Here is a 24,641-nt window from a genome sequence, read left to right as displayed (position 1 = left end):
CACTGCTCTGAACACGAGTACAAATCTCCATGGCCTGCCCCTGGCCTGGATCGAGCCAGTTCCAGGGAAGGTCTGGCCCAGGTCCACGCCGTGTGTGATACCCAGAGTCTGGCCCCCAGTCTGCTGAGGGTGAAACAAAAGTGACAAGTCCCAACCAAAATGAAGAGGAAGAGCTCCCCAAACCAGTTTTTGTTCTGTGTTTTTGTTTCACTCCTTTGTCTACTCTGTCCTGGGCTCCACCTGACGTCTGGATTCGTCCTGGAAAGCCCTGGGATTTTATCCTTGGGGCTAACACCTTGACTGACAGGACAGTGACATCCACAGGTAGGACACGCTTCCTCTGCCACTCCCCCCCACACACAGGGGTGTGTGTGCAGTTAGTTCCCAAGGAGCCAGCTGGGTCCACCCACCATCCACCACACCCCTCTCTCGCCCACTCTGAATAGCTAGCAGTTCAAGAATGACTGATTATAGCGAAAATAGGTAATAGCCTAAATATGCATCAGTAGGGAGTAAGTACATCTGAGCAGCCGACCATCATTAGAAAGAGGTCTGTGTTTATAACGGGACATCTCCAAGACATACTATTACCTGACGAAGAGCAAGATGCTAAGCGGTACAATATAGTACCATCTCAACAACATTACCTCATACTCACAAAATGACGTTTCTGTGTGTGCACACGAGTGTGAATGCAGAGAAAAAGTTTGGGGAGGCTCCACACCTAACACCTCTGCTCCCCTCTGGGGAGGGAAGTGGCATTGGGAACATGAGGAGGGGGTGTTTTGGCTTTATCTGGATTCTTTGGATCTTTTAGGATAAGAATGTAATGAGGCAAAAAACCCCTAATGGGACCTAATTACAATTTAAAAGCTTTTGCACAGCAAAGAAAACCATCAACAAAATGAAAAGACGACCTACTGAATGGGAGAAAATATTTGCAAATGATATGATCGGTAAGGGGTTAATATCCAAAATATATAAACAGCTCATACAACTCAACATCATAAAGACAAACAAGCCTATTAAAAAATGCGCAGAAGAACTGAACAGACATTTTTCCAAAGAAGATATACAGAGGGCCAACAGGCACATGAAAAGATGCTCAACATCACTAATCATCAGGGAAATGCAAATCAAAACCACAATGAGGTATCACCTCACACCTGTCAGAATGGCTATCATCAAAAAGACCACAAACAAATGTTGGCAAGGATGTGGAGAAAAGGGAATCCTCCTACGCTGTTGGTGGGAATGTGAATTGGTACAGCGACTGTGGAAAACAGTATGGAGGTTCCTCAAAAAACTGAAAATAGAACTACCATATGACCCAGCAATTCCACTCCTGGATATATACCTGAAGAAAATGAAAACATTAATTCAAAAAGATACATGCACCTCAATGTTCACAACAGCATTATTTACAATTGCCAAGATATGGAAGCAACCTAAGTGTCCAACAACAGATGACTGGATAAAGAAGATGTGATATATATATACACACACACACATATAGACAGAATGGAATACTACTCAGCTATAAAAAAAAGGAATGAAAATTTGCCATTTTCAGCAACATAGATGGACTTGGAGGGCATAAGTGAAATGAGTCAGAGGAAGACAAATACTGTGTGTTATCACTTATCTGTGGAATCTAAACAGTAAAACAAATTAGTGAATATAACAAAAAAGAAACAGACTCACAGATCTAGAGAACAAACTAGTGGTTACCAGTGGGGAGAAGGAAGTTGGGAGGGGCAAGATAGGGGCAGGAGATTAAGAGGTATAAACTATTATGTATAAAACAAATAAGCTACAAGGATATATTGTATAGCACAGGAAATATAGACAATATTTTATAACAACTATAAATGGAGTATAATCTTTAAAAATTGTGAATCACTATGTTGTACACCGGAAAGTTATATAATATTGTAAATCAACTATACCGCAATACAATTTCAATAAATGGCTCAGATAAAAAATATGCATACATATATATGTGTGTATATGTTTGTGTGTCTGGGGAGAGAGAAAGGAAGAGAGAGAGTGAGAATGATAACAGAAATAGGCAAAAAGTAAATAGAATATCTGAATAAAGGGTATGTGAGTATTCCTTGTACTATTCTTGCAACTTTAAAAATGATAAAATTACGGAATTCCCTGGTTGTCCAGTGGTTAGGACTCAGTGCTTTCACTGCCGGGGCTCAGGTTCAATCCCTGATCAGGTAACTAAGACCCCGAAAGGCAGGTGGTGTGGCCAAATAGATATATATAGATAAAATGAAAAGTTACCAAAAAGTTGTGACATTAAAAGAAGAGAAGTCAGCAGTGCCCCCTGGAGCTGGAGGACTAAGGATGTGAGAGGCGCCATCCACCCATCCCTGCAGCTTGGGAAATGAGTTCAGAACACCCTGTTTCCACACAAAAAAAGGACACAGATTTTTTTCCCTAGGCAGCAGATTACCTTTGCTGGAACACATGCTTTGAGGAGGGAAAGGGGAAGTTTACCCTGGGGTCCACCCACCCTCACCTGGTTTTTCCCTACTGTCCTGTACGTTTGTCACCGTGGTGGCTGTGCCCCTGGACCTGCTGGAAGGCAGCCCTCCAGGATCCCCAGGTCTGGGTGGTCAGCAATGTCCTCGGGGACTTAGAGCTCCTTCCCTTCCCTGTCCCTTAGTCCTTAGAGCCCATCTGGAGTTTCCATGTGGCGTCTGAGAGTTTTATAGAGCCCTATAAAACTCTCTCTTCTGACTTTGTGGAGCAGGCAGGGCGTCTGCGCCCCCTCTGGTTACCTAGCACCCAGCAGCTGCTCATGGATCAGTTCCTGGAGCCTGGCTTCCATCCTGGACTCCCTGTCCTTTCCAGACTTCTACCAGCGGCTCTGGGTCTCCGTTTATTGGCCCGTAAAAGAATCTGGCTGGAGCAGGAATAGGCAGACAGATACAGGGACAGAACTGAGACTGCAGAGCTAGGTGCCAGCACATAAGGGAGTTTGGCATGATAAAGGTGGTGTTTCAAACCCACTGTACAAAGCTGTTTATTGAACAGACGGTGTGGCTGGATCTTGGAAAACATAAATCCAAACCTTTTCACACAGCTTCCAGGACACACTTTTGGAAGGATCAAAGGCCAAAAAAATCCCAAACCAGAAAAAACCCAAACCAGAAAAAATCTTCAATCAATATCTTTCGTAAGTCATCTCAAGAGTGGAACAAACCTTTCTAAGCATGGCAAAAATACAAAAGATACCAACCAGATACAGAAAACAGAAGTCAGAAAGAAAATGAGTGATAGATAAATATGACTGCATGAAAATGTTAAATTTCTGCAGGAAGAAAAAACCACATGACAAACAAAAAACAACAAACTGGGTTGGGATGGGGGGACATGACACATGAAGTCAAGTCCCTTATGTGTAAAAACTCTCTCCAAGCAATACGAAACGTATCAGTAACCCAACAGAAAAGTGGGCAAAGATATGAACGGGCAATTCACAGTAAAGAAATTTAAGTGACTAGTAAATTGAGAAAAGAGGATCACCCTCCCTTGTAAATAACGAGACACAAGCTAAAGCAAGCACATGTTTTGCATTCTCAGCTGAGCCAAGATCAAAACGTTTGATGTGTAGGCAGTGTTGTCTGGAAATGAGCTCTCAAGGAGTCAGAGAAAGTGGTCTGGATCTCACATTAACAAGGGGGACCTTTGACCCTGAAAACATAGCAACTAATAAAACCAACGCAGCCCGACCCTCCCCACCACCCCTGTGTGGATTTCTCTGTTAACTGCTCTGTGTTTTTCTCTCCCTACTCTGTTTCACAAAATTGCTCACAGTTTTCCTGTGAATTAAGCTGAGAAATAAATCCAAGCTACCAGCTTCTTATCCAATTCATAATGACAGTTACTGGTAGAAATGAACAAAACAAAATGAATATGACAGTGGCTAAAACCGCACATGGTAGGGACTTCCCTGGTGGTCCAGCGGTTAAGACTCTCCACTCCCAATGCAGGGGTCTCAGGTTCAATCCCTGGTCAGGGAACTAGATCCCACGTGTTGCAACTAAGACCCAGCACAGAGAAATGAATAAGTAAATATTTAAATGTTTTAAAAAAGAAACAAACAAAAAACTGCACACGGTAAATGTCTTTACTAAAACTGATATAAGCCTCAAGGTTTTCTTTTTAGCTACTAAATTTAGATGTTAAAAAATGGACCCCAGGGCTTCCCTGCTGGCGCAGTGGTTAAGAATCCGCCTGCCAATGCAGGGGACACGGTTTCGAGCCCTGGTCCGGGAAGATCCCACATGCCGCAGAGCAACTAAGCCAGTGCGCCACAACTGCTGAGCCTGTGCTCTAGAGCCCATGCTCCGCAACAAGAGAAGCCATGACAATGAGAAGCCTGCACACCGCAACGAAGAGTAGCCCCCGCTCGCCGCAAGTAGAGAAAGCCTGCGCGCAGCAACAAAGACCCAACGCAGCCAAAAACAAATAATTGGAAAAAAAAAAAACCTTATGGAAAAGACCTAAGCAGCTGAAGTTTTCAGTAAAATAAAAATTTAAATGGTAAAAGTTGGAATATGTTGTTGCCAAATAGAAAATGAATCACAGAAATATATTGACTTGATGGTGTTTGATCCAGAAGATATATATTTTTATTTATTTATTTATTTATTGGCCATGCCACCAGGGATTGAACCTGTGCCCCCGGCAGTGAAAGCACCGAGTCCTAACCACTGGACCGCGAGGGAATTCCCTGGAAGATATATATTTTTATACAGATGCTATCAGTATTGATAGAACTCTGATTAAAATATCCTAGGATGAAAAAGGCAGGGTCAACATACACCCAGACAAGATGGCGAAGCAAACCGTGTCCTGGTCTGATGATTGTGAGGACAGGTTGGCAGTATTAAAAAATGTTGAGAAGACACACACACACTTTCCCAGCAATCCTGCTTGCAGATGTTTATGCTACAGGCATAGTTGCACATGTTTGTGTGTCTGTTTGCTGTAGTACAATTCATAATAGCAAAAAAAAAAAAAAATTGGAGATACCCAATGGGAAATTGGTTAATTGGAATTAGGGTAGACCATCCAATAAACACCATGCAGATATTATAAAACGTGTTGAGATCTCTAGGTGCTGATAAAGCTGAGATGTGCTGTTACCTGAAAAGACAGGATGCCAAGTGGTGTACGCACGCACGCACACACACACACACACACACACATCTGGAAGTATACATAGAAACTGCTGAAAAGTTTCTTTCTGCTACAGGTCTTGGGGGAGAGGAAGACATCCTTCCCATTGCATGATTTTTGCTTTTACAGCATTGAGGTGTCACTCTTACAGTAGAGGAAAAATATGTTCACAAAAGTTTTGGTGAGACTAGATGGCCATAAGGTAATATCTAGCATTGATGTTTTATGATCTCAAAACAGTTTTGTCTGATCATCACGGTATCTATCAGGATTTGTTGCCAACTATTTGAAAATCCAGAAAGTTCACAGAAAAATGCAAATTTGCCTTTGTGATAAATATATATTTGGTCTTTGTCCCCGATTCCTGGCACACAGCTCCTAAAAAACCTTTGGAATCTCCAGAGTGATAGGAGCGTCTTTTGTTCTAATGAGCAACCCCTAGATGCTTCTGGCTGGGGCTGGTGGCCAGAAAGACCAAGCCTTCATTAGAAGCTTGGAGCTTTCAGCCCCACCCTCCCAATCTTCAGGGAGGGGAGAGGAGCTGGTGATTCACTTAATCACCAAAGGCCAATGATTTGATCAACCAAGCCTGTGAAACCTCCATAAAAACCACTTAAAGTCAGGTTCATAGAGCTGGAAGGCTGGGGCGTCTGCATGAGGCTAGGCACCAGCTACACAGGCCTGCTCTGAACCCAGTCTGGCTGTGCCTACAGGCAGGTGCCTGCTCCCAGGGCTCTCATTTCTATTATCCAGGCGGATTGTCCTGGGCTGTTCACTTCCTGGAGTCACATTCCAATCCCACCTCCCTGATAGGACACCCAGGTCTCCTGGCTGGAGGGCAGTAGGCATTGTTTCCACACATTGCTTCACCTCTGTTGACCCCCACCCGCACGTCGTCTGTTTGGGGCAGGGACTTAGAAGGGATATCTAACTCCTGAGGAATTCTGGTGGCAAGGGAAGAACAAAGCTCCAAGGGTCAATTTCTGGACTTCCAGGAAGCTTCAGTGGAAAGACTTGATAAAAGAGACGAGTGAACAGCTCACTCCAGCGAGGGTGCAGGCTTAGCTGTGTACTTCATCTATGTGACATCTTTCCCCTGGAGGATGCGTGGCCTCTAGATGGACGTGCCTCAGCACATGTTCCAACCCGGACGGCCCAAGGGCTGGCTGGGGAAGCTGGCACTAGGAGGTTCCAGGAGTGGGGTACCCACAAAAACAATAAGAGTTTGCACGCTGAAAGGGCTTAATCCATTTGTGCTCGGCAGGTGCCACTCCTTGAAACTATCACGGGGACTTCGGCCCATTCTCCACTCCTCTTCCTACCACTGTTTGCAAGTAGCTGGGATGGGAGTAAGCGCGGGGCGGGGTTCGGTCGGTGCCTGGTGAGCAGAAGCAGAGACATGCGGCGGGAGGACTACAACTCCCAGCACACCCCGCGCCACCCAGCTTCCCATTTCCCAGAAGGCCGCGGGCGGCGCGTTCCCGACATGCCCCGCGGCGGCCGACAACCACCGGATTTGAATCGCGGCACCGCTCGGCGGCGGCGGCGGCGGCGGCGGCGGGATGAGTACCCCGTCGTTGCCTCCGGCCTGGCAGCTCTACCTCAAGGACCACCGCATCTCCACATTTAAGAACTGGCCCTTCTTGGAGGGCTGCGCCTGCACCCCGGAACGAGTGAGTCCGCGCGGCCTCCCGGAGCCCCCAGGCCCGCCCCGCCCCCGACCCTGAGGCGACCCCTCCCGCGGGCCCCGGCCCCTCTGTGGGCCCCCGGGGCGACCCCTCCCGCGCGCTCCGGTCCCTCTGTGGGCTCCCGGGCCCCTGGGGCGACCCCTTCTGCGGGCTGTAGCCCCTCTGTGGCCTCCCGGATCTCGGGGGAACCCCTCCGCTCTGGGGCCTGAGCCGAGCTCTCCTTTGCAGATGGCCGCGGCCGGCTTCATCCACTGTCCCACTGAGAACGAGCCCGACTTGGCTCAGTGTTTCTTCTGCTTCAAGGAGTTGGAAGGCTGGGAGCCAGATGACGACCCTATGTAAGTCCCTCAGGCCAGCCTCGCTGGGTTTCCGGGGTTCCCCAGTTCCATCGGGACCGTTTGTTTTGAGTTGGGCTCCCCCCCCAAAATATCTGAATTTCGAAGTATTATTGAAGGACCTGTGGCTTTCCAACCTCGTTTGTGCCCTAAACAGCTGCTGTAAAGGATGAGTCTCTGCTGGCACCTTGGTGGTGCTTTCAACCTAATCAAATCTGATTTGGCCGAATGTCCTTCTGAGTGGAGTGTTGAAGAAAGGCTCGTTCTCGTAGGTGCTTGATACCTTTCAGGTTAGACAGAATACTGGAGCAGATCCTGTTGTGACCTAGGGATGTCCAGGTGCCTTTCTTGTTTCAGAGTTTTTAAATCTGAAGCTTTTTTTTAATATATATTAATTTATTTATTTGTTTTTGGCTGCGTTGGGTCTTCGTTGCTGCACACGGGCTTCCTCTAGTTGCATCAAGCGGTGGCTACTCTTTGTTGCGTTGTGCGGGCTTCTCATTGCGGTGGCTTCTCTTGTTGCGGAGCACGGGCTCTAGGCGCGCGGGCTTCCGTAGTTGTGGCACGCGGGCTCAGTAGTTGTGGCACGTGGGCCTCAGTAGTTGTGGGACACGGGCTTAGTTGTTTCGCGGCATGTGGGATCTTCCGGGACCAGGGCTCAAATCCATGTCCCCTGCATTGGCAGGCGGATTCTTAACCACTGCACCACCAGGGAATCCCTGAAGCTTTATTGATCTATAATTCATACAGCACAAAAACCACCCCTTAAAGTAGTACACTCAGTTTTGTTTTAGATTTTGTTCTTTAGGGCATCTAGTTTTCTTTTTTTTAATTGTGTGCATATATTCATACAGACAACAATATTCCCGTAATGTAATGCCACATTTTTCCCGCACCGTTTTTTCCCCTGTCAGAATCAATTGCTTCCACAGCTTGAATTTTTTTTCCCCCTAGAGAATCACTGGAGTTGTTTCTCTTCTTGGCAAGAAGAGTGTTGCTGTTTTCCCTAATGTGTTTGCTCTCATGACCTAGTATTGACTGGGATGATATGGTGATCATACCAGGTATCACTGGGGAAATATTGGTTGTATTCTTGGGAGTGAATTTCCAAGTGCTATAATATTTTCAGATTATAGTTACTATTGGCTTTCCTTTTGGAATTTGTGTGGCTGGGTGTTCCTTCCAGCCTGTTCTGGTTTTTGTTTTTTTTTTTTTTGGCCGTGCCGCGCGGCTTGCGAGATCTTAGTTCCCCAACCAGGGGTTGAACCTGGGCCCTCAGCAGTGAAAGCGTGGAGTCCTAACCACTGGACCACCAGGGAATTCCCCAGACTGTTCTCGTTATAGTGCTATCCGCTTGCAGGGATAATTCCGAATGCACAGAATGATGGTATGAGGCGGAGGAATTCACTGGAGAAACTGGGTCAGTGGTGCCCTTTTTCCAAACCAACAGATTATGTAATAATTCGAGTGAAATGAGACAACTGCAAATGGTTCCTGGAGGATTTTAAGGGCTTTGACATGTGATACCTTTGGATTTATACTCTGTAACACTTTTCCTACTAATTGCTTAAAGACTCCTGGCAGAATACATCAGCCACAGGATATGGGTGGGGCTGGGGGGAGTCCACGGAGCAGGAAGGTGCTGAGACAAGTTGTGTGGGGTTGTGGGTCCTGGCCCTGGTTCCGTCCACTTCAGACTTCACACTCTGCTCCTGAAGCAGAGCAGTGTGTGTCTGTGAGCGGGGGAGGGGGGCTGGTGGTAACAAACTCTTGCTTTTCTCCCTTTACCTGACTTTACTTTGTTGACATGCTCATGTGTTGCTTTTTCTAGAGAAGAACATAAAAAGCATTCATCTGGTTGTGCTTTCCTTTCTGTCAAGAAGCAGTTTGAAGAATTAACCCTCAGCGAATTTTTAAAACTGGATAAAGAAAGAGCCAAGAACAAAATTGTATGTATTACTGGGAATAAGAACCAAGAGCAAATCCTGTTCAGCATCTTTAGTACTAAACTCCCTAGCCCGTCACAAACACTGCATAGACGCTTTTCCTCAGTAAGCACTTTCTAAGCCCCTCTGATGTGTGTGTGTGAGGATATAAAAGGATAGAAAAGCATCTGTCCTGGAGTGTGGTCTTGGGGTTGTGCAGAGAGAAAAACGTATCCCCTGAGTAGAGGTGTCCTCAGTGTGCGGTTACCTCTGGCGGTGGGACATGTGATGGCTAGGCTGGCATTTCTGCCTTTAGTGACAACTGAGATGGTAGCTCATTTATACGGGGTGTGTTCATGTGTTAGCAGTGGTGGGAACAGAGGGTTTGGGGACACAGAGTAGAGAGCATATTGGGAAAGGGGCATTATGTGTATTGGGAGAAAGAAGCACCAGGCCTACTGGACCTTGAAGGGATTTCTGCAGGCGAACTGAGGCTCTTGCACAGGTGCACTGGGTTGTTGGAAGAGTGAAACCGTGAGTCCACAAAGAGGCAGCTCCCAAGCAGCCTGGGCTGTAGAGAATTAAGGTTGCCAGAGAAAACCAGGACTCCCAGTTAAGTCTGAATTTCAGGTACACAAGGAGTAATTTTTTTAGTATATCTCACATTTTGTATGGCTGTTTACTAAAAAATTACTCGTTTATATGATGTTCAGATTTAACTGAGCATCCTCTATCTTTTTGTGCTAAATCTGGCAGCTCTACAGAGAGTGAATATTCAGGTGTTTAATTTCTTTTTAGCAAAGCCCTGGACAGGGAGTCCAGATGTACCAGTTGTCTCTGCCACTCACAGACTTTGTGAGTTTAGGCCAGTCTTGGTCGTAGTTTCCTTGCTGTAAAATGGAGGATAGACTCCTGTGGTTTCTGAGGTCCTTTTCAGCTTGAAAATCGTATTCCTTTTTAGAGATCAATATAAATAATTCTGTCTAATATGGTACCTTTTAAATGCTAAGGACAAAATTGAAAATTTTTTCAGGAAGTGAGAAGAAATCAGTGGTCAGTAAAGCGGTGTATTCGATGGAGGTCTTGGGAACTGCAGTGCTGGAATTGGGAAGGGGGCTAGGGAGGGCCTTCGAGGTTAGGGGTCAGCTCATTTTCTGTGAAGTGCCACAGATGGTAAGTATTTAGCCTTCATGGGCCACACAGTTTCTGTTAGAGATTATTCTTTCTTTGTTTTTTTCCACAAATGTTTAAAAATGTAAAAAGCATTCTTAGCCATTGGGTTAAGAATGGGCCATGGGCTGGATGGATGGGTCCCACAGGGCGTAGTTTGCCAGTCCTGTTCTAGGTGAAAGACCAGCTTTGTGTACTTCAGGAACAGTTGTGAGAAAGCTGTGAGAAGTCCCCCAGATCATTTTAAAATGTATATATTTGGGGGGACTTCCCTGGCGGTCCAGTGGTTAGGACTCTGTGCTTTCACTGCCGAGGGTGCAGGTTTGATCCCTGGTCAGGGAACTAAGATCCTGCAAGCCACGCGGCGCAGCCGAAAAACAGAAAGAAAAGAAAATCAAATAAAATTTAGAATTCAGTCCTTCAGTGGCACTAGCAGCATTTTATCTGCTCATTAGCGACATGTGGCCAGTGACTACTTTACTGGACGGTGCAGACAATTGAACATTTTCATCATTGCAAAAAATTCTGTCAGACAGGGCTGCTCTAGAGTGACACCCAATTGTGAGGTTTGTTGCAAATAATTTATCACTGATATAAAAATTCAGGTCCCCTTGTGTCCCTAGGCACATTTGCATGTGAATGGATGTGGACAGTAAGGTTTGGGGTCAGAGTGCAGGGAATGGGCATAACCAGAGGCCTGTCTGCTTCCCGCTAGAGCTCCTGGATGGCCCCTCTAGGGTACATCGCTCCTGGAGGTGGGATGGCATGCGGACCTCGACTGTACTGTGGGGTGGAAATAAGGTTGGGAGCGGATCTTTTAAACCATTTATTAAGTCAGTTATGGGATTGCAGCACACAGCTTTAAGGCAAACGTTTATCCAGGTGAGATAATTACGTGTTGCAGTTTACAAATACTGAAAACGAGGAACAAGTGTTGTTTGTCGTGATGCTGTGAATTTCTGAGACCCTGCATTTAATTGAGATGCTGCTGGTCAGTTCGACAGGACCCCTGGTCAGGCAGCCACCTGGGCCTGACGCTGGGCAGGTGTGCGGCTGAGGTAGAGCCGGGGCTCAGGGTCTGACCCTGGAGTGCACCACGTGCTCTCTGCTCCTGCTGCTGCATCGCTGCCGCCTTCTTTTGAAAAAAAGTTACCTCTATTGTTTTTCTTATTAGAAAACATTTAACCCAATAAAAGTCTATTGTTTGTTTTTTAATGTGGCAGAGAAATCAGAAGAGTGCAAATTAGGGAGGAGGTTTCTGGATTTGCTGATGTGATTGTCATTTGTCCCCCTGGAGAGAGCACTTAGCAGAATGAAAGGTTGGAAGCCAGATTCAGAGAGCTGCTGCAGGTGGAAGGTTTCTCTGTTTGAGGAGCGCGCTGATGCTTGACAACGTCTGTTTAAGTGAACAAGAGGAGGGCTCCCGACTTTCTGTGGGAGCTTCAGAAGCAACGGAGGGTAGTGGGGAAGAGCAGGGCTCTGCCACAGACTAGCTGGTAACCCTGAGCTGGATGCTACTCTGGACCTTGGTGTCCTCATCTGTGTAATGGGGATAAAGGTGGCGCCTACCTCATGGGGACATGGAACAGTGAGTGAGTTAGCGTGTGTGGAGCAGGTAGAATGGTGCTTGGTACAAGCAAAGCGGTCCATCAGTGTTTTCTATTATAATTATTGTGGGACAGCTCAAATGAGAGCTAGTTGAGGGGAATTCCCTGGCGGTCCAGTGGTTAGGACTCGGCGCTTTCACTGTTGGGGCCTGGGTTTGATCCCTGATCGGGGAACTAAGATCCCACAAGCTGAGGGGCATGGCCAGAAAAAAAAGAGAGAGAGAGAGAGAGGCAGATGAGGTGAATGAGGATATTTACCCCATATAGCTGGGCATCTCTATTCGAGCATGCCTAGAGCTTCAGTTTCATTTGTCTATTCTTTATTTCCAGGCAAAGGAAACCAACAATAAGCAGAAAGAATTTGAAGAAACTGCAAAGAAAGTCCGCTGTGCCATTGAGCAGCTGGCTGCCTCGGAGTGACGCCGTCCCCACCGTCACTGCCCCGCAGGGACACACACACATCCTTTCCAAGGCACAGCCCTCAGCGTTACCAGCTTTCCTCTGGGGCCTCTTAACTGTGCCTTAGGAAAGGAGAACATCAACATTTTGAAATTAGAATATTTACCTGTATTTTTGGTTTTTTTCTTGAAGGCGGTGCCAGGGGCTATTTCTCTTGTACAGCTTGTGCTAAGTACAGTGACGGATTCTCTCTTTTCTCTTTGGTAGTTTTTGCTTTATTGATTCCTGGACTTAGCAGGGTGAGGGGAGAAGTTCGTCCACGTGGGTAGAGCCCTTTTACAGTGACCTGTCTGGGCTTCACACTGACGACTGGCTGTCCAGCTGAGATGTGATGCGTGAATGCGATCATTGGTCCATTGTGACTGGACAAACAGGATTAAGGATGCCATTTTAAATTTCATTTGCGTAATAATCTCCATTTATTGTGTGCACTTCTCATGTTCCAGGTGCTCTGTATTATCTCACGTTGACGTCTGCAGGTCCTGTGACCATACCTTTTTACCCCATCAGGTCTGTGGTGTCTCAGCAGCTCCCTTCCTCCCAGGTGGATTGTACAGACCCATCCCTGCCACGCCTCTGAAAGTGCCCTGTGTGTGAGGCGTTCCTCGCCATCCCATCTTGTGATTTTCAGGTTTACAAGGGGGAACTATGGGATTAGACCCTAGACTCTGCCTCTGGACTTGATCTGTGTAAGAGCCCTTTCCATGACTGTAGCATGAGCGGCTAGGGGGGTGGAGGGGATGCAGAAGGACTGATGTCTTGAGAGTAGAGCTGGCCTTTTGCTTTTGAGGTCAGCTGAAGATACTTCTTCACCTCCAGTGGCACATGGAAAGTTTGCAACATTTCTCTATAGTAGACGAGGAGAAGGTTGTCCTTTGTGCCAGACGAGGAACTTTCCAGAAGCCTGGCTCACTGCTTCTTCCTCTTTAGTTAGCAGGGCACACAGAGGGGATTCTTCCTGGGAAGTTTTGCTGTGGACCAGCTGTCATCCATGGACACAGCAGGCAGGGGTGGGATGTAAAATCCAAGGAAGGAGTTCCTGTTCTTAATATTTCTAATACTCTTCAAATGGCTACTTCCCATTAATGATGTGGATTAGGCAGCTGATAATTCCGCTGTCTTTCTAATGTGAATCTTCCTAAAGGAATAAATTAATTTAAAAAGTGGATTGGAAAACCTCTTTGGGGGAAACTTCTTAAAAAAATAGATGAGTCATTTATGTTGTTTGCAGTCTTGCAAGATCACAAATTCAGTGATATTTGAGTTTCAACACCAGCACGGACTAAGCAGAGAGTTGGGGCAGTTGTAAAAAAGGCATGTGGGACACCCACTCCGGCCCTAACTGTGCCCTCTAACCGTGTGCTTGCCTTGTGGGCTTGGGACTGGCGCCTGTTGAATTGGAGCTGCAGTTTCCTCACCAGTAACGTGGGGACTGTAGAACCTTGTTGCCTCAGCTGGCTTTTTTTATTTTAGCAACATGGTTTTCATTTGAGGAGGAGAGGAACTGAGACAAAGCCCTCAGCCCCTCCTACGATTCTGCAGTGTTGTTTTCTTTTTTTTGTTTGAATTATTATTTCACAGAACAGGACAAACTACAATTAAAAGTAAGCACAGAGCCTTTCTCAGTCATTGGGGACACCAACGTGAGTTTTAGATGGATTTGGAGACAAGGTAAAGTAGCAGGAAATATCTAGCAGAAACTGTCGTTTATGAAATGGCTGCACAATTAGCCAGCCCGAGTGAGCTGGAGGGCGCACACTGGCTGCTCCTCCCCGAGGACGATGCAGTGGCCTGAACCCCTTCTAAATGACTTGGCTCGGAGCTGTGGAGACTTGGTGGGCTGCTGCAGGCGGTCTGTCAGCCCTGAATGGCTGTGTCTCCATTGCTCCACGTCTGTGCCACATTCTCCACATCACCACCTCCGCACGGGTACCCTGCTCTCCTCCCCGAGGCCAGCTCACGCAGGGCTGAGGCCTGATGTTAAGATGGTAGATTTGATTTCATCCTCCTTCATGAAGTTAAGCTGCAGGGTGGATTGTTACTGTCCTATTGGAAACCTCTGGGGGTCATCTTGGTAGTTGCCGAAGAATAAAAACTATTTCATTTCAAACACTGCAGACCCTACTGCGTTTTTAAAATATTGTTGGCTTTTGGTGGTGGTCCCTTCTTAGCCTGCCAACTCATCCTTCCCGCCCCAGCGGTTGTGGGGGAGGGATGAGTCCTTGCAGAGAGACAGAGCCAGCCTTGGGCTCCTCTGCAAGAGCTGCTTGAACCCAGAACCATTTGTTCGTGTCATCTGGACTCATTCCATGTATAAACCGGCTATGAAAAATGCACCTCAGACTTAGGTTTTTCTGCCACATCTCAGTCAGAGAGTGAAATGAATTTTTCCCTCCAAGTTTGGAGAATATTGCAGAGGTTTTTGTTATGGGGAAAAAAGCACTCCAGCCTTTATATTCATCTCAGCTGCTTATTTTTGATATTTGTGCCAATCTGTAAATGGATACTTCACTTTAATAACTGGTCCTTACAAACTGGCTTTGTAGAGAAGCTGAGAAAATGTTTTTGCCCTCAGTTTCCTTTGCACAATGGGTATTGCTACAGTTCTCGGCTTTGTTGGGCTGTGCTGTGGAGCAAGGCTAAGCTGGGGCTGACCCCTCAGACCGTCTTACACATTTCCTCTTCTAGAAACTTCTGTTCTGAAAACCATATTTATTGCTGGACCTTAATGGCTGCCAGCGTCGGGAAGTTTACTAGACATCTATTAATGAAGTCTAAGACCCTTGCTAAGGGCAACAGCCTCAACCTTCTCTCGAATATGTGGCTGCCTCTCAGGTTCTCCAAGTCAGTGGGAGTCTGGAAGGGTTGTAACTGGTGGTTAAGGGTGTCAGGTGTGACAAGGGCAGAGCCTGTGGGCAGCCTGGGGAATGGGGATCTTCCGTTCTCAGCGCTGGGCAAGATGGAGCACCAGCCAGCCATCGCCTGCAGGTTGGCACCCCCTTGGGATGCTGACCGTTCTTCGCAGGTTGTACTCACTTAAAAAGAAATAACAATTGCCAGTACAGTCTAATGTGATCTTACCTGCATTTTTTAGATGCAGAAATGGAGATTTGTAAAGAGGTGAAATAGCTTGTCCAAGATCATACAACTAGTAAGCATTCAGGTTGGGATTTGAATCCAGGCTGTCTATCCCCCGAGCTGGGCCCTCACTGTCTAAGGACAGTGCCCAGCCTTGAGGGGGTGCAGCGGGGGATGGCTGTTGGCAACGGCCTGACCCCAGGGGGCTAGTGCTATAAACCGTCCCCATTTTTCAGACAGCTTTGTCACAAAGGCCCTCACATAAACTGACACCTGCCTCCTGAGGCTTCCATTGATCCTCACTGTACAAGTTCTAACTTTTTATTTTGAACTAAGGTTCACAGGAAGTCGTAAAGCTAGAACAGGGTTTCTGTGTACTCTTCGCCCAACCTCTCCTGTCATAACTACAGTACAGCATCTGGAGTCATTTCCAGCATCTAAGGTCTGAGCTGAGAGGAGGTGAGCGGTACAGCCCAGCGAGCTCTGAGCCAGGCTTACCGTCGCCGGGGAGTTCCTGTCTCGCCCTGGGTGAATCTAGCTCTTGAAGCAAAGAGCCAACTGAGCTGTAGGTTTTCTCTCCACTGGCCCAGCCTACAGCATTTGAGCCGGTTTTCAGCCGGCTGGGACCAAACTGGGGCCTAGGTTTCTGTGGCAGTTTTCCACCTGATCTCCAAGGTGGTGACGTTTGTCCATCTGTTTGCTCAGGCACTTGAGTACCTGTTGTTCGCCGGGCGCTACGTCCAGGGCTTGAAGCCTCCTGCAGTGAGCTCACGGGTTCCCTGCTCTCTGAACGGTGGGAAGGTACAGGCCACCTAGTAGCCATATGAGTGTGTCCGTGGGAGCACCGAGAAGACGGCAAGGAACTCGCAGAGCACTCTGCTTGTCTAGGAACGAGGAGGAGGCTGCCAGATGGACGAGGAAGGGAAAGACGCGCCAGGCAGAGGGAACGGGAGTGTCCATTCTGGGGACAGCAGGTGCGTTCTGTGATGAGGGGGAGGGGTGGCTTGCTCCCGTTTCCCTCTTAGCAAAGCCTGTCAAGGCGGCCACGACGAGCCCTTCATAGGCCTGTGAGTCCTGGGGGATGAGCGCAACCAGCCATGCGGCTGCCACCCTGCACATCAGTGCTTCCCACCTGTGACCCCAATCATTTGAGAACCCTTTAGAAGGGTTGGTTTTGACTAGAACAGTGTCTTGAAGAGTCTACCAGGATGAATTCGCTTCATAATGCACCCTGAGTGAAGGAGTTGACCTGTCGGGAAGGGTGATTTAGGAAGGTTCATTTTCTGTCGGAGGTTGTTTGCTGAATGCGGTGGGATTGGTTGTAGTATAGCTGGGGCTGAGCTGCTCTCACAGTAACTTCGCCAGTGGTTTCAGCTGTTTCCCAGGCCTGCGTTGGAGGCCATTTATGGCGTCATCGGCCTGGAGCAGGAAGCCTGTCACTGGACTCAGGCATCCTGTTCTTTCAGCTTCTGCGAGTTAGTTCAATGTTAAGTTTAAAGGAAAGAGGCTTGGCTGCAGCCCTGTTTTGTCACATGTAATTGGGATTTCTTCTATCAAAGATCACGCCTGCTCCTGATTTTGGTGGTAGTGGTCTGATGCTGGCTTTGAAGAGGTCCCGACAGCCTGGTGACAGCTTGGTGCTCACAAGTTCTGGATTGCAAATTGATGAAAGGAGGATGAATAATGAAAAATAATGGGTCATTCTAAGCGGTACCTTTTCACTGGGCTACGGTATAATTTGGATCCATCTCAAGAGAAGTAGATTGGCGGAATTCATCCAAGTAGCCTCTCAAGGACCAGCACCCACTGTCTGGGGACAATCCAGTCAGTGGCTCTGACTTACACATCTGGGGTTTAAAACCCTGAACCAGGGCTTTAAAGCAATAGGGAGTAGACTGACCACCTGGCCATCTGCACTGTAGCATGAGCGGATACATGTCTGTTCCTGTACAGAGGCGTGGGGCTCGGCAGGCACAGTGGCCTCAAACAGCACCTGTCGCTGGCCCTGGCATCTGAATCCTGCTCTGCTTAAGTTTTATGGGGTGCAAAGGAGACCCCTTCAGACAAGCTCAGGCGGAGAGGCAGGGGCGCTGGGAGGAAGCGTGTGGAGCGTGCAGCCACAGGGTTCCTCTAGTTCTCCCTAAACACAGTCACGATCGTAGCTTAAACACACAGAAGCAGTGTCCACCTCTGTCGTATTGTGAGGGGTGTGTGTTAGGGTCATTACCTGCTTTTCCAGCTCCACCCCACTCTCCCCTCCTCCCCAGTCCCACCACCACCTGCCGCCCTGCTTTTGTAGATGGCTTCTGCTCCCTGAGCACCTGCTTTTCCCTGTCTGCCTGCTGGATTCTTTCACCTTCCAGGCCCACTACCCCCTGAGAGAGGAGGGCCCCTGGCTGGCACCCAGCTTCCAGAGCAGGGGCTGGGGGAGGGCTGTCAGGAAAGAGGGTACCGAGACCGCCACAACTAGGGTCACTCCCACCCCAACCCCGCCGCGTGCCCCAAGCCTGTCTTGGGTGTGGCGTGAGGACGACGCGTGGCCTGCATGATACCACACGATTCCATGCCTCTCGGTCTGAATGGAAGTATGGTTTCAATAACTTTGCTAGGACTGCTTTTACTCCCTGATTATATTCCTCAAACCTAGAAGAGCCTGGTAGAGAAAAGGGGGCTGAGAAAACCAAACACTTGGAAATGAGAGCCCTGGGATGACCTAAGTCGAGAAGCTGCTCGTCTGAGAAGGATCACCCTCAGGGAGGCCTCTGACCCCCGTCTCTGCCCTGCATCAGGGGAGGGGGTCAGCGATGGACAGTCCAGGGACCTGGAGAGGAGGCCCTCCCGTCTCCCAAGATTGAACCCCAGAGAGCCTCACTGTGACAGCCGCAGCCTGTCCGTCCCACACGTGTCACGGGCCTGCTTCTGGTGGGGGCCCCTCTGCTTCCCACCCCGCTAGCATCTGACACCTGTCCTAGGAGAAGCTTCGTTCATGTTTGTGCGTGAGTGACCGACAGGCAGAGGCCGGCCTTGCCTCACTCGGCATTTGGAATTGGAGCTAAAAGGAAGCAAGACTCCTTCCTTCTGTAGCCCCTCAGCAGCCCACCCAGTTCATCAGATCCCTCTGCTGGTTGGTCCCGGAGACTGATTAAGACCAGGACGCAGGGCCAACCAGCAGCCAAGTGCCCCAGTGTGTGTGTGCGGGGTGGCGGTGGGCTGCCTCCCACCATTCAGGCCGCCTGCTGAGCCCCCTCCCGGGCCATTTCAGGCCCCACCCTCCCTCCTCCGCCTGGCCATCTGGGCGCTGAAGAACCGGAGGGTCAGAGAAATTAAGAAATTTGCCCAGGGACCCACAGCCAGCAGCCAGCTCACTGGGGATGCTGGCATTTGAACACAGCTCAGGGGCGAGCTCGGCGGGCTATCACGGCGATCACCGACAGGCAGGAGTTCCCAGCGAACTGGAGGGGCACCGCACCCAGAAGAGCCTCGGGAGTGCCCGCCTGCCGCTCGGCTCCCCGCACCCCGCTCCCTGCTCCCAGCGCCCCCTCCCCAGCCCTGCTCACCAAGGGCCCCCCCATCCCTTCTCCCTGGCCCTACTCCCTCAGGTTCCAGAACCCCCTCTCCCCCCACTTTCGGCTCTCTCCACTCCCTAAGTCCCGGCTTCCCGTGCTCCCCAGCTCCCCCCACTCCCCAGCCCCCAGCTCCCCCTCACCTCCTGGCTCCCTCTTCTCCCCCATACCCGGCTCCGCTCCCAGGTCCCTGCACCCCCCGGCTGGGCGTGCTGCTCAGCTTCGGGCTGCTGGCTGCCGCCTCGGCCAGCGACTACTGGTACCTCCTGCAGGTGACGGACGCCGGCAACCACAGCGGCCACTCGCGGCTCTGGCGCATCTGCAAAGGTACCGGCTGCCCCTCCCCCGCGTGGCCCCTTCCCCTCAGACCCAGGGGCTACACCCCCTCCACCCAGAGCAGCGCTGAGAGGCCGCCCCGTCCCCTGCCTGTCTGCCCACAAGGGGGTCTCTCGGGCACCCCTTCCCCCCAACTGTCTTGGTGACAGTCTGGCCGGAGGAGGAAGGGACTTTGGCTCAGGGCCCAGCCAAGGGTGGGAAGTGAAAAGGGGGGCACTGGGTGGCCCCATAAGGACCCCAAGAGCCTTCCAGAGCAGGAGCCCTTGGCAGTCCCTTGGCCTCACCCTTTGGGGGCCTGTCTTGCGTTAGAAGTGATGGCACATCACTTGGTAGATGGCAGGACACCGCTGGGTGACCTGGGACCTTGTCCCTCAACCTCCAAGTTCTGATCTGTCAGATGGGGAGAAAATGATGCCTCTCGGGATGCAGGGCTCGGGGTGGGAGGAATGAGGGAGGGGCGACACGGGCAGGCCCAGCACCCAGGGGTGCTCAGCTGCTATTCTTGTCACTCATCTGCAGGGGCCCTGGGGTTGAGCTGGGAGCCAGTGTGCGGGAGGGAGGCCCAGGTGTGGGGAGCTGGAGCCCTGGCAAGGCCACGGTTCCTCATCCCAGTGACTGGGAGTTGTTTCTTTATTACCGTCCAGGGCTCGGTCTGGTCACCCCGTTAGCCCCGGTCCCTGTCAGGCACAGCCAGGGCTGTGGCACAGAGCCCCTGTTCCCATACCCCCGATGGCCTGACACACAGGGCGGAAAACCGGAACGCCGCATGGCTTCAGACCTGAGCAGGAGCGGGGAGGGCTTTCCTCGGCGAGGGGTGGGGGGAGGCAGCGGGCTTCCACACGCTCCCCAGCTGTGGGCCTCACCAAGCTGGGGCCAGCCTGGGGGGCTTCCCCTGCACAGGACGTGCACACGGTGGCAGGGATGTGCGTGAGCGTGAGTAAATGCGTGTGCACGTGTATGTGAGCAAGGTCAGTGTGTGTGCGTGTGTGACACAGTGCCTTCCTCGGAGCTGCCGGGGAGGAAGGACAGCGCAGTTTATTCAACCACCCCACAGGCAGCCTAAGGCTCCAAGGCTCTCCCGACTTGCGTGTGTGTGCACGCGTGTGTGCCCGTGTGTGCGAGAGTCAGAGAGCCCCTTTCTTGTGCAGGCAAAGCCTGGCTTCCACGTGTGAGCAGGCCCAAAGGAGGCCCGAGGGCAGCCTCTCTGCAGTGTTTGAAACTTTTCGACAGGCATCCATGTAGGTCTTATTTGTACATTAGATAAACAAACAAAAGGTCTTGAGCCGTCCAAACCCGTTTGGGGCCCCAACTCCAAGTGGCAGGAGAGAACCTGATGGGGCCCTGTGGCCACGTCTCGGGGCCCTCGGCTCTGGTCGGGGGTGAGAACCTGCAGGCCACCTATCTCTGAGAAGTACAGGGTGGGTCCAGCCCACCAGGCTTTGTGTTCTTTCTGCTTTTTAGGGCAGAACAGCTGCATCCCCCTGATTGACCCCTTTGCCAGCGAGAGCCTGGGTGCCTCCACCTTGGTGCAGCGCCTCATCTGTGAGTGCTGGGATGGGAATCATCCCCCATCCTTCCTTAATCTCCAGGCAAGGCTCAGAACCCCCTCATCCTAGACCCACAGAACTGCTTCCACCTGGACCCTGTGTTGCCCAGAGGACATTGCCATATGCATCTGAAAACCCCCCATGACTGGCCTCAGCCCCCATGCTCTGCTATTGGCTTGTGACCACAGGCGCCCGACCCCCAGCCTGTCCTGCCCTCCCTATGCCCCTTCTTGACTCTCCTTTATGTTTCCAAATGGGTCTACCCGGTGGGCATCTCCCACCTGGTGAGTTGGGGGCACGTCTCTGCTGCCCCAGAGAAGCCTGGGAGGTTGGGGAGGGTACTGGGAAGCCTCCCTCACCCTGGGCCTCAGGAAGGCTGTGCCAGGACAAGGGGTTGGCCCCTGGGAGGGTCAGGTGGTTACCGTGGAGACATCAGAGGGAATCGGATGGTCCAGCTCCTCCTTCGGCCAAGGCCAAGACAGTCCCGAGCGTCCTACGAAGGAGGACCTCCAGGCAGACAAGGCTCTGAAGTACTCAGCTGGGCTTTCCTTGGGGGGCCGGCCCGGCTCCCCTCCTGCTCCCTGAACCCCCTCTCCCGGCAGCGCTGCACCGAGCCCTCATGGTGGTCCTGCCCCTGAGCCTTGTCCTTATCGTGTGCGGCCGGATCTGTGGCCTCCTCAGCTCCCTGGCCCAAGCATCCCTCTGCTGCTCTGCACGGGCTGGCACTTCTTGTTGGGGGGTGAGTCTGGGGGCTGTGAGGGCCACAGCTCCTGGCAGTGGGGTGCTGCCCCTCCTGCTGCCCCATCCCCTACGCCCCCACCCCCGCTGCTCTGAGCCTGGGCCCACCCTGGCTGTTGAGCTGCAGCAGGCGGGGGTGCCCTGGGTGGCACTGGGGCCTCTATAGGGGCAGGGATGCTGATTGTGAGCCCAGAGCCAGGGACTGGGGCCAGGGAGCCCCAGGGTTGAGCTTCCAGGCACAGGAGGAGCGAGGATCTCTGAGGGGTCCCAGGAACTGCCCCGCTGGACCTGCACGAGGGGTGGGGGACCAACCCGCACCTGTTCCCTCTTCTTCCCAGATCACCCTGGTGAGGGGGCAATGCAGGCAGGGGGGCTTGGCATAGGCCAGACAGGGTGAGACGGGACCTTGGAGTCCTTGGCAATGACCCCAGGCCAGGCCTGGACTGCACCTAGTAACAGTGCATGAGCTGGCGTACATCTAGCCCACAGGCTCTGGGCCGAGCCCTCCCTCAGGGACACAGCATCGCAGGCACTGGGGTCGCATCTTCCTGCTGAGATGTCCGAGGATTCCCTGAGCTCGGCAGGAAGCTTGTCCTGGAGTCCTCTTCACTGCCTTTTGGTGCTGTCTGCCCCAGCCAGCCACCCACCCGCTGTCCCCAGCTGCCCAAGGCTGGCTGTTGTTGACCGTGGGTTGGAGGCTCCTCAGGGTCAGTCCTCAGTGACCCCTCCCATCCAGGGCCAGCCCTGAGCCGAGTCTGGTGTCCTGGGCCAGCTCCACTGTCAGGGCTGTGGCACGAGGACCAGAACACACCGGCCTGGGGCTCCTGCCTGGGCAGGCCTGCGTCCTCCCCAGGGGCTGCTGGGCCCTTTGGGAGGCCTTGGTCAGGAGGGAGTAGGTGCCAGTTGCCAGGGGGACCAGCAGCCTGGGTGTTTGGTTTAGAGAATGAAAGCAGGAGGAATTTGTATCGAATGGGTGTTGTGCTTGGAGCCAAGGCACTGGCCAGGGGGCGGAGGGAGCGTCTGGAGGCAGCTGGTAGGGGGCGCTCCGCTGGCCCCGAGAGAGGGCCGGCAGCGGGCCTGGTTCCAAGCACACCCTGTCTGCTCCACTGCTCAGAGGCCAGACTGGCTGCGCCTCTGCTTTCCTTGCATGGCGGGTATCCGGTGGAAATGGATCATCTGACATCACTGTCAGGGGCCTGCACAGGTGGCCCGGGTGAGGCCCGTGCTGGCAGATGCACCAGCTCTGGGGGCTCCGAGACAGGAATGTCACACCAAGGGGACCTGTGTGAGCCCAGATCACCCCCAACACCCCCCATCACCATTATCACTGCAAGAAGAGGGAGGGACACAGAGAGCTCCAGGATGACACTGGCTGGGTCCTGAGCTAGGGGGTCGGGGGCGGACAGGGCCTGGGGTGATGAGTTCCACAGCCATCACCCAGGGCTCTGTCCCTTCTCTGGGTCCCAGTGAGATCCAGACCTGGCCCTGAAGGTCAGCTCTGGTCAGCCTCTTGCTGTGGCTGGGCAGTGTCCAGAGGGAGCACCGTACATCCCCTACAGCTGGCACCAAGGGCAGGCCCTGACGTCAGCCTGCAGCTGTGGGACAGGGGCTGACTCTCTGGGCTGGTCCCTCTGAGCCTGGGTGGACAGGCAGATGTCCCAGTGCCCCTGACCCTCCAGGGTCACCAGGCACTGTGTGCAAAGCCAGTCTTCTTCCTTTGACTGTGCAGAGATGCAGGGTCGGAGGAGGAGGGCATCCTCGTCTGGTGAAGGACAGAGGTTATAACAGGAGTTATAGGAAGGGGCTGAAACTCAGACCTGGGGAGGGGAGAGGGCCTCTGGAAGGAGGTACACTGAGCTAGGGCCAGGAGGGGAGGCTGGGGCCCAGTAAAGTGGGGAGGGGGAGCTGTGAGGAACAGGGGACGGAAGTGCAGGTCAGGGGCCTGACTCAGGATGCCTGATCAGAGCTCCAGAGCTACCCCCACCCTTCCCGGCTGCCAGTACAGGTCACTGGCCATGTACGTGTGTGTGTGTGTGTGTGTGTGTGTGTGTGTGTGTGTGTTGGGAACTCCAGGGGGTATGGGGGGGTGCTGGATATGTGGAAGCAGGTATGTGAGTAGGGACCATGTATTGGGGGTATAGGTTGTGCTGTTTGCAAGGCGGTTTTGTGGAGTGAGGTCCTGAGGTTTGAGGACTGAATCGGAGCCTCCATTTTCCCCAGAGGCCAGTGGGCAGAAGCTTCCGAGGCTGTGTCTGCACACCCACCTTGGCCAGGGGCCCAGGCAGGGCAGGCGCCCCCAGCAGGCAGACGCGCTGAGTGGTCACTCCGCACCCCCTCCCCCAGGCGCCCTGACCCTGGCAGGGGTCAGCACCTACATCAGCTCCTCCCACCTGGCCTTTGCTGAGACGGCCCGCCGGGACGGCCCCCGGCACGTGCAGGACATCGCATCAGCTCGGGCTGGTCTGCGGCCCTGGCCTGGGGCTCGTGTCCCTCAGAGGCACTCCGCGGCGTGCTCCTGCTCACGGCGCCCGAGCCCTCAGCCTGAGCCGGCAGCCGGGCGCCCCCCACTCTGTGGTCATCTGAGTCCCAGGCAGGCAGGTCATGGGAGAGGGGCTCGGTTTCCCTGTGCATCTCCTGAGACTGGGTGGTCAGAGCCCGGCCCTGAGAGGCCCCGGGAAGGAGGCTGGGAGCTCGGTTCTGAAGGCCTGGCTGGAGTCCTGGCCGGGAGGGGGGGCCTCGGGGTGAGCAGGGGGCTGGGAGCCGAGCTGAGAATCCAGACTTCTCTTGCTTGATGTTTGGGGGGCTCCTCTGCTCTGTTGTTTCTTTAGGGCCTAAGTGGTTTAGCCTCCTCTTAGAGGTGAGAAAGGTTGAGTCCCAGAAAGAAGCAGCAGCAAAGGGCCGAGGGCCGGCTTGGGGTGGTCGCGTGAGGGTGCTGCAGGCTCCTGGGTGGTCAGCGGGTCTCCTGGCCTCTTGAGGCCGTGGCCTGCGCTCGC

At 52.0% G+C, this 24,641-nt stretch overlaps 1 protein-coding gene across 2 annotated transcripts; it reads left to right on the top strand.

The window, feature by feature from the left end:
- The first annotated feature begins 6,696 nt into the window (after positions 1 to 6,696).
- BIRC5 (baculoviral IAP repeat containing 5) lies at positions 6,697 to 12,580 on the top strand. Of its 2 annotated transcripts, XM_061175164.1 has the most exons (4): positions 6,697 to 6,875; positions 7,119 to 7,228; positions 9,057 to 9,174; positions 12,258 to 12,433. In XM_061175164.1, exons 1-4 carry the CDS (start codon positions 6,765 to 6,767, stop codon positions 12,345 to 12,347), a joined length of 429 nt encoding a protein of 142 aa, XP_061031147.1. In that variant the 5' UTR covers positions 6,697 to 6,764; the 3' UTR covers positions 12,348 to 12,433. The 2 variants fall into 2 exon arrangements, with proteins under 2 accessions (XP_061031147.1, XP_061031148.1); XM_061175165.1 differs by lacking the exon at positions 9,057 to 9,174 and having other exon boundaries at positions 12,258 to 12,580.
- Positions 12,581 to 24,641: the final 12,061 nt, after the last annotated feature.

The sequence above is a fragment of the Eubalaena glacialis genome, chromosome 19 (genome assembly GCF_028564815.1).
Source record: "Eubalaena glacialis isolate mEubGla1 chromosome 19, mEubGla1.1.hap2.+ XY, whole genome shotgun sequence".
Lineage (NCBI taxonomy): Eukaryota > Metazoa > Chordata > Mammalia > Artiodactyla > Balaenidae > Eubalaena > Eubalaena glacialis.
This window is presented reverse-complemented; position numbering and strand designations above follow the sequence as displayed.

Coding starts and splice junctions, on each gene's coding strand:
- BIRC5 (XM_061175164.1), top strand. CDS start 6,765: ATGAGTACCCCGTCGTTGCCTCCGGCCTGGCAGCTCTACCTCAAGGAC. Junction 7,229..9,056: donor GAGCCAGATGACGACCCTAT/GTAAGTCCCTCA, acceptor TGCTTTTTCTAG/AGAAGAACATAAAAAGCATT. Junction 9,175..12,257: donor AAAGAGCCAAGAACAAAATT/GTATGTATTACT, acceptor CTTTATTTCCAG/GCAAAGGAAACCAACAATAA.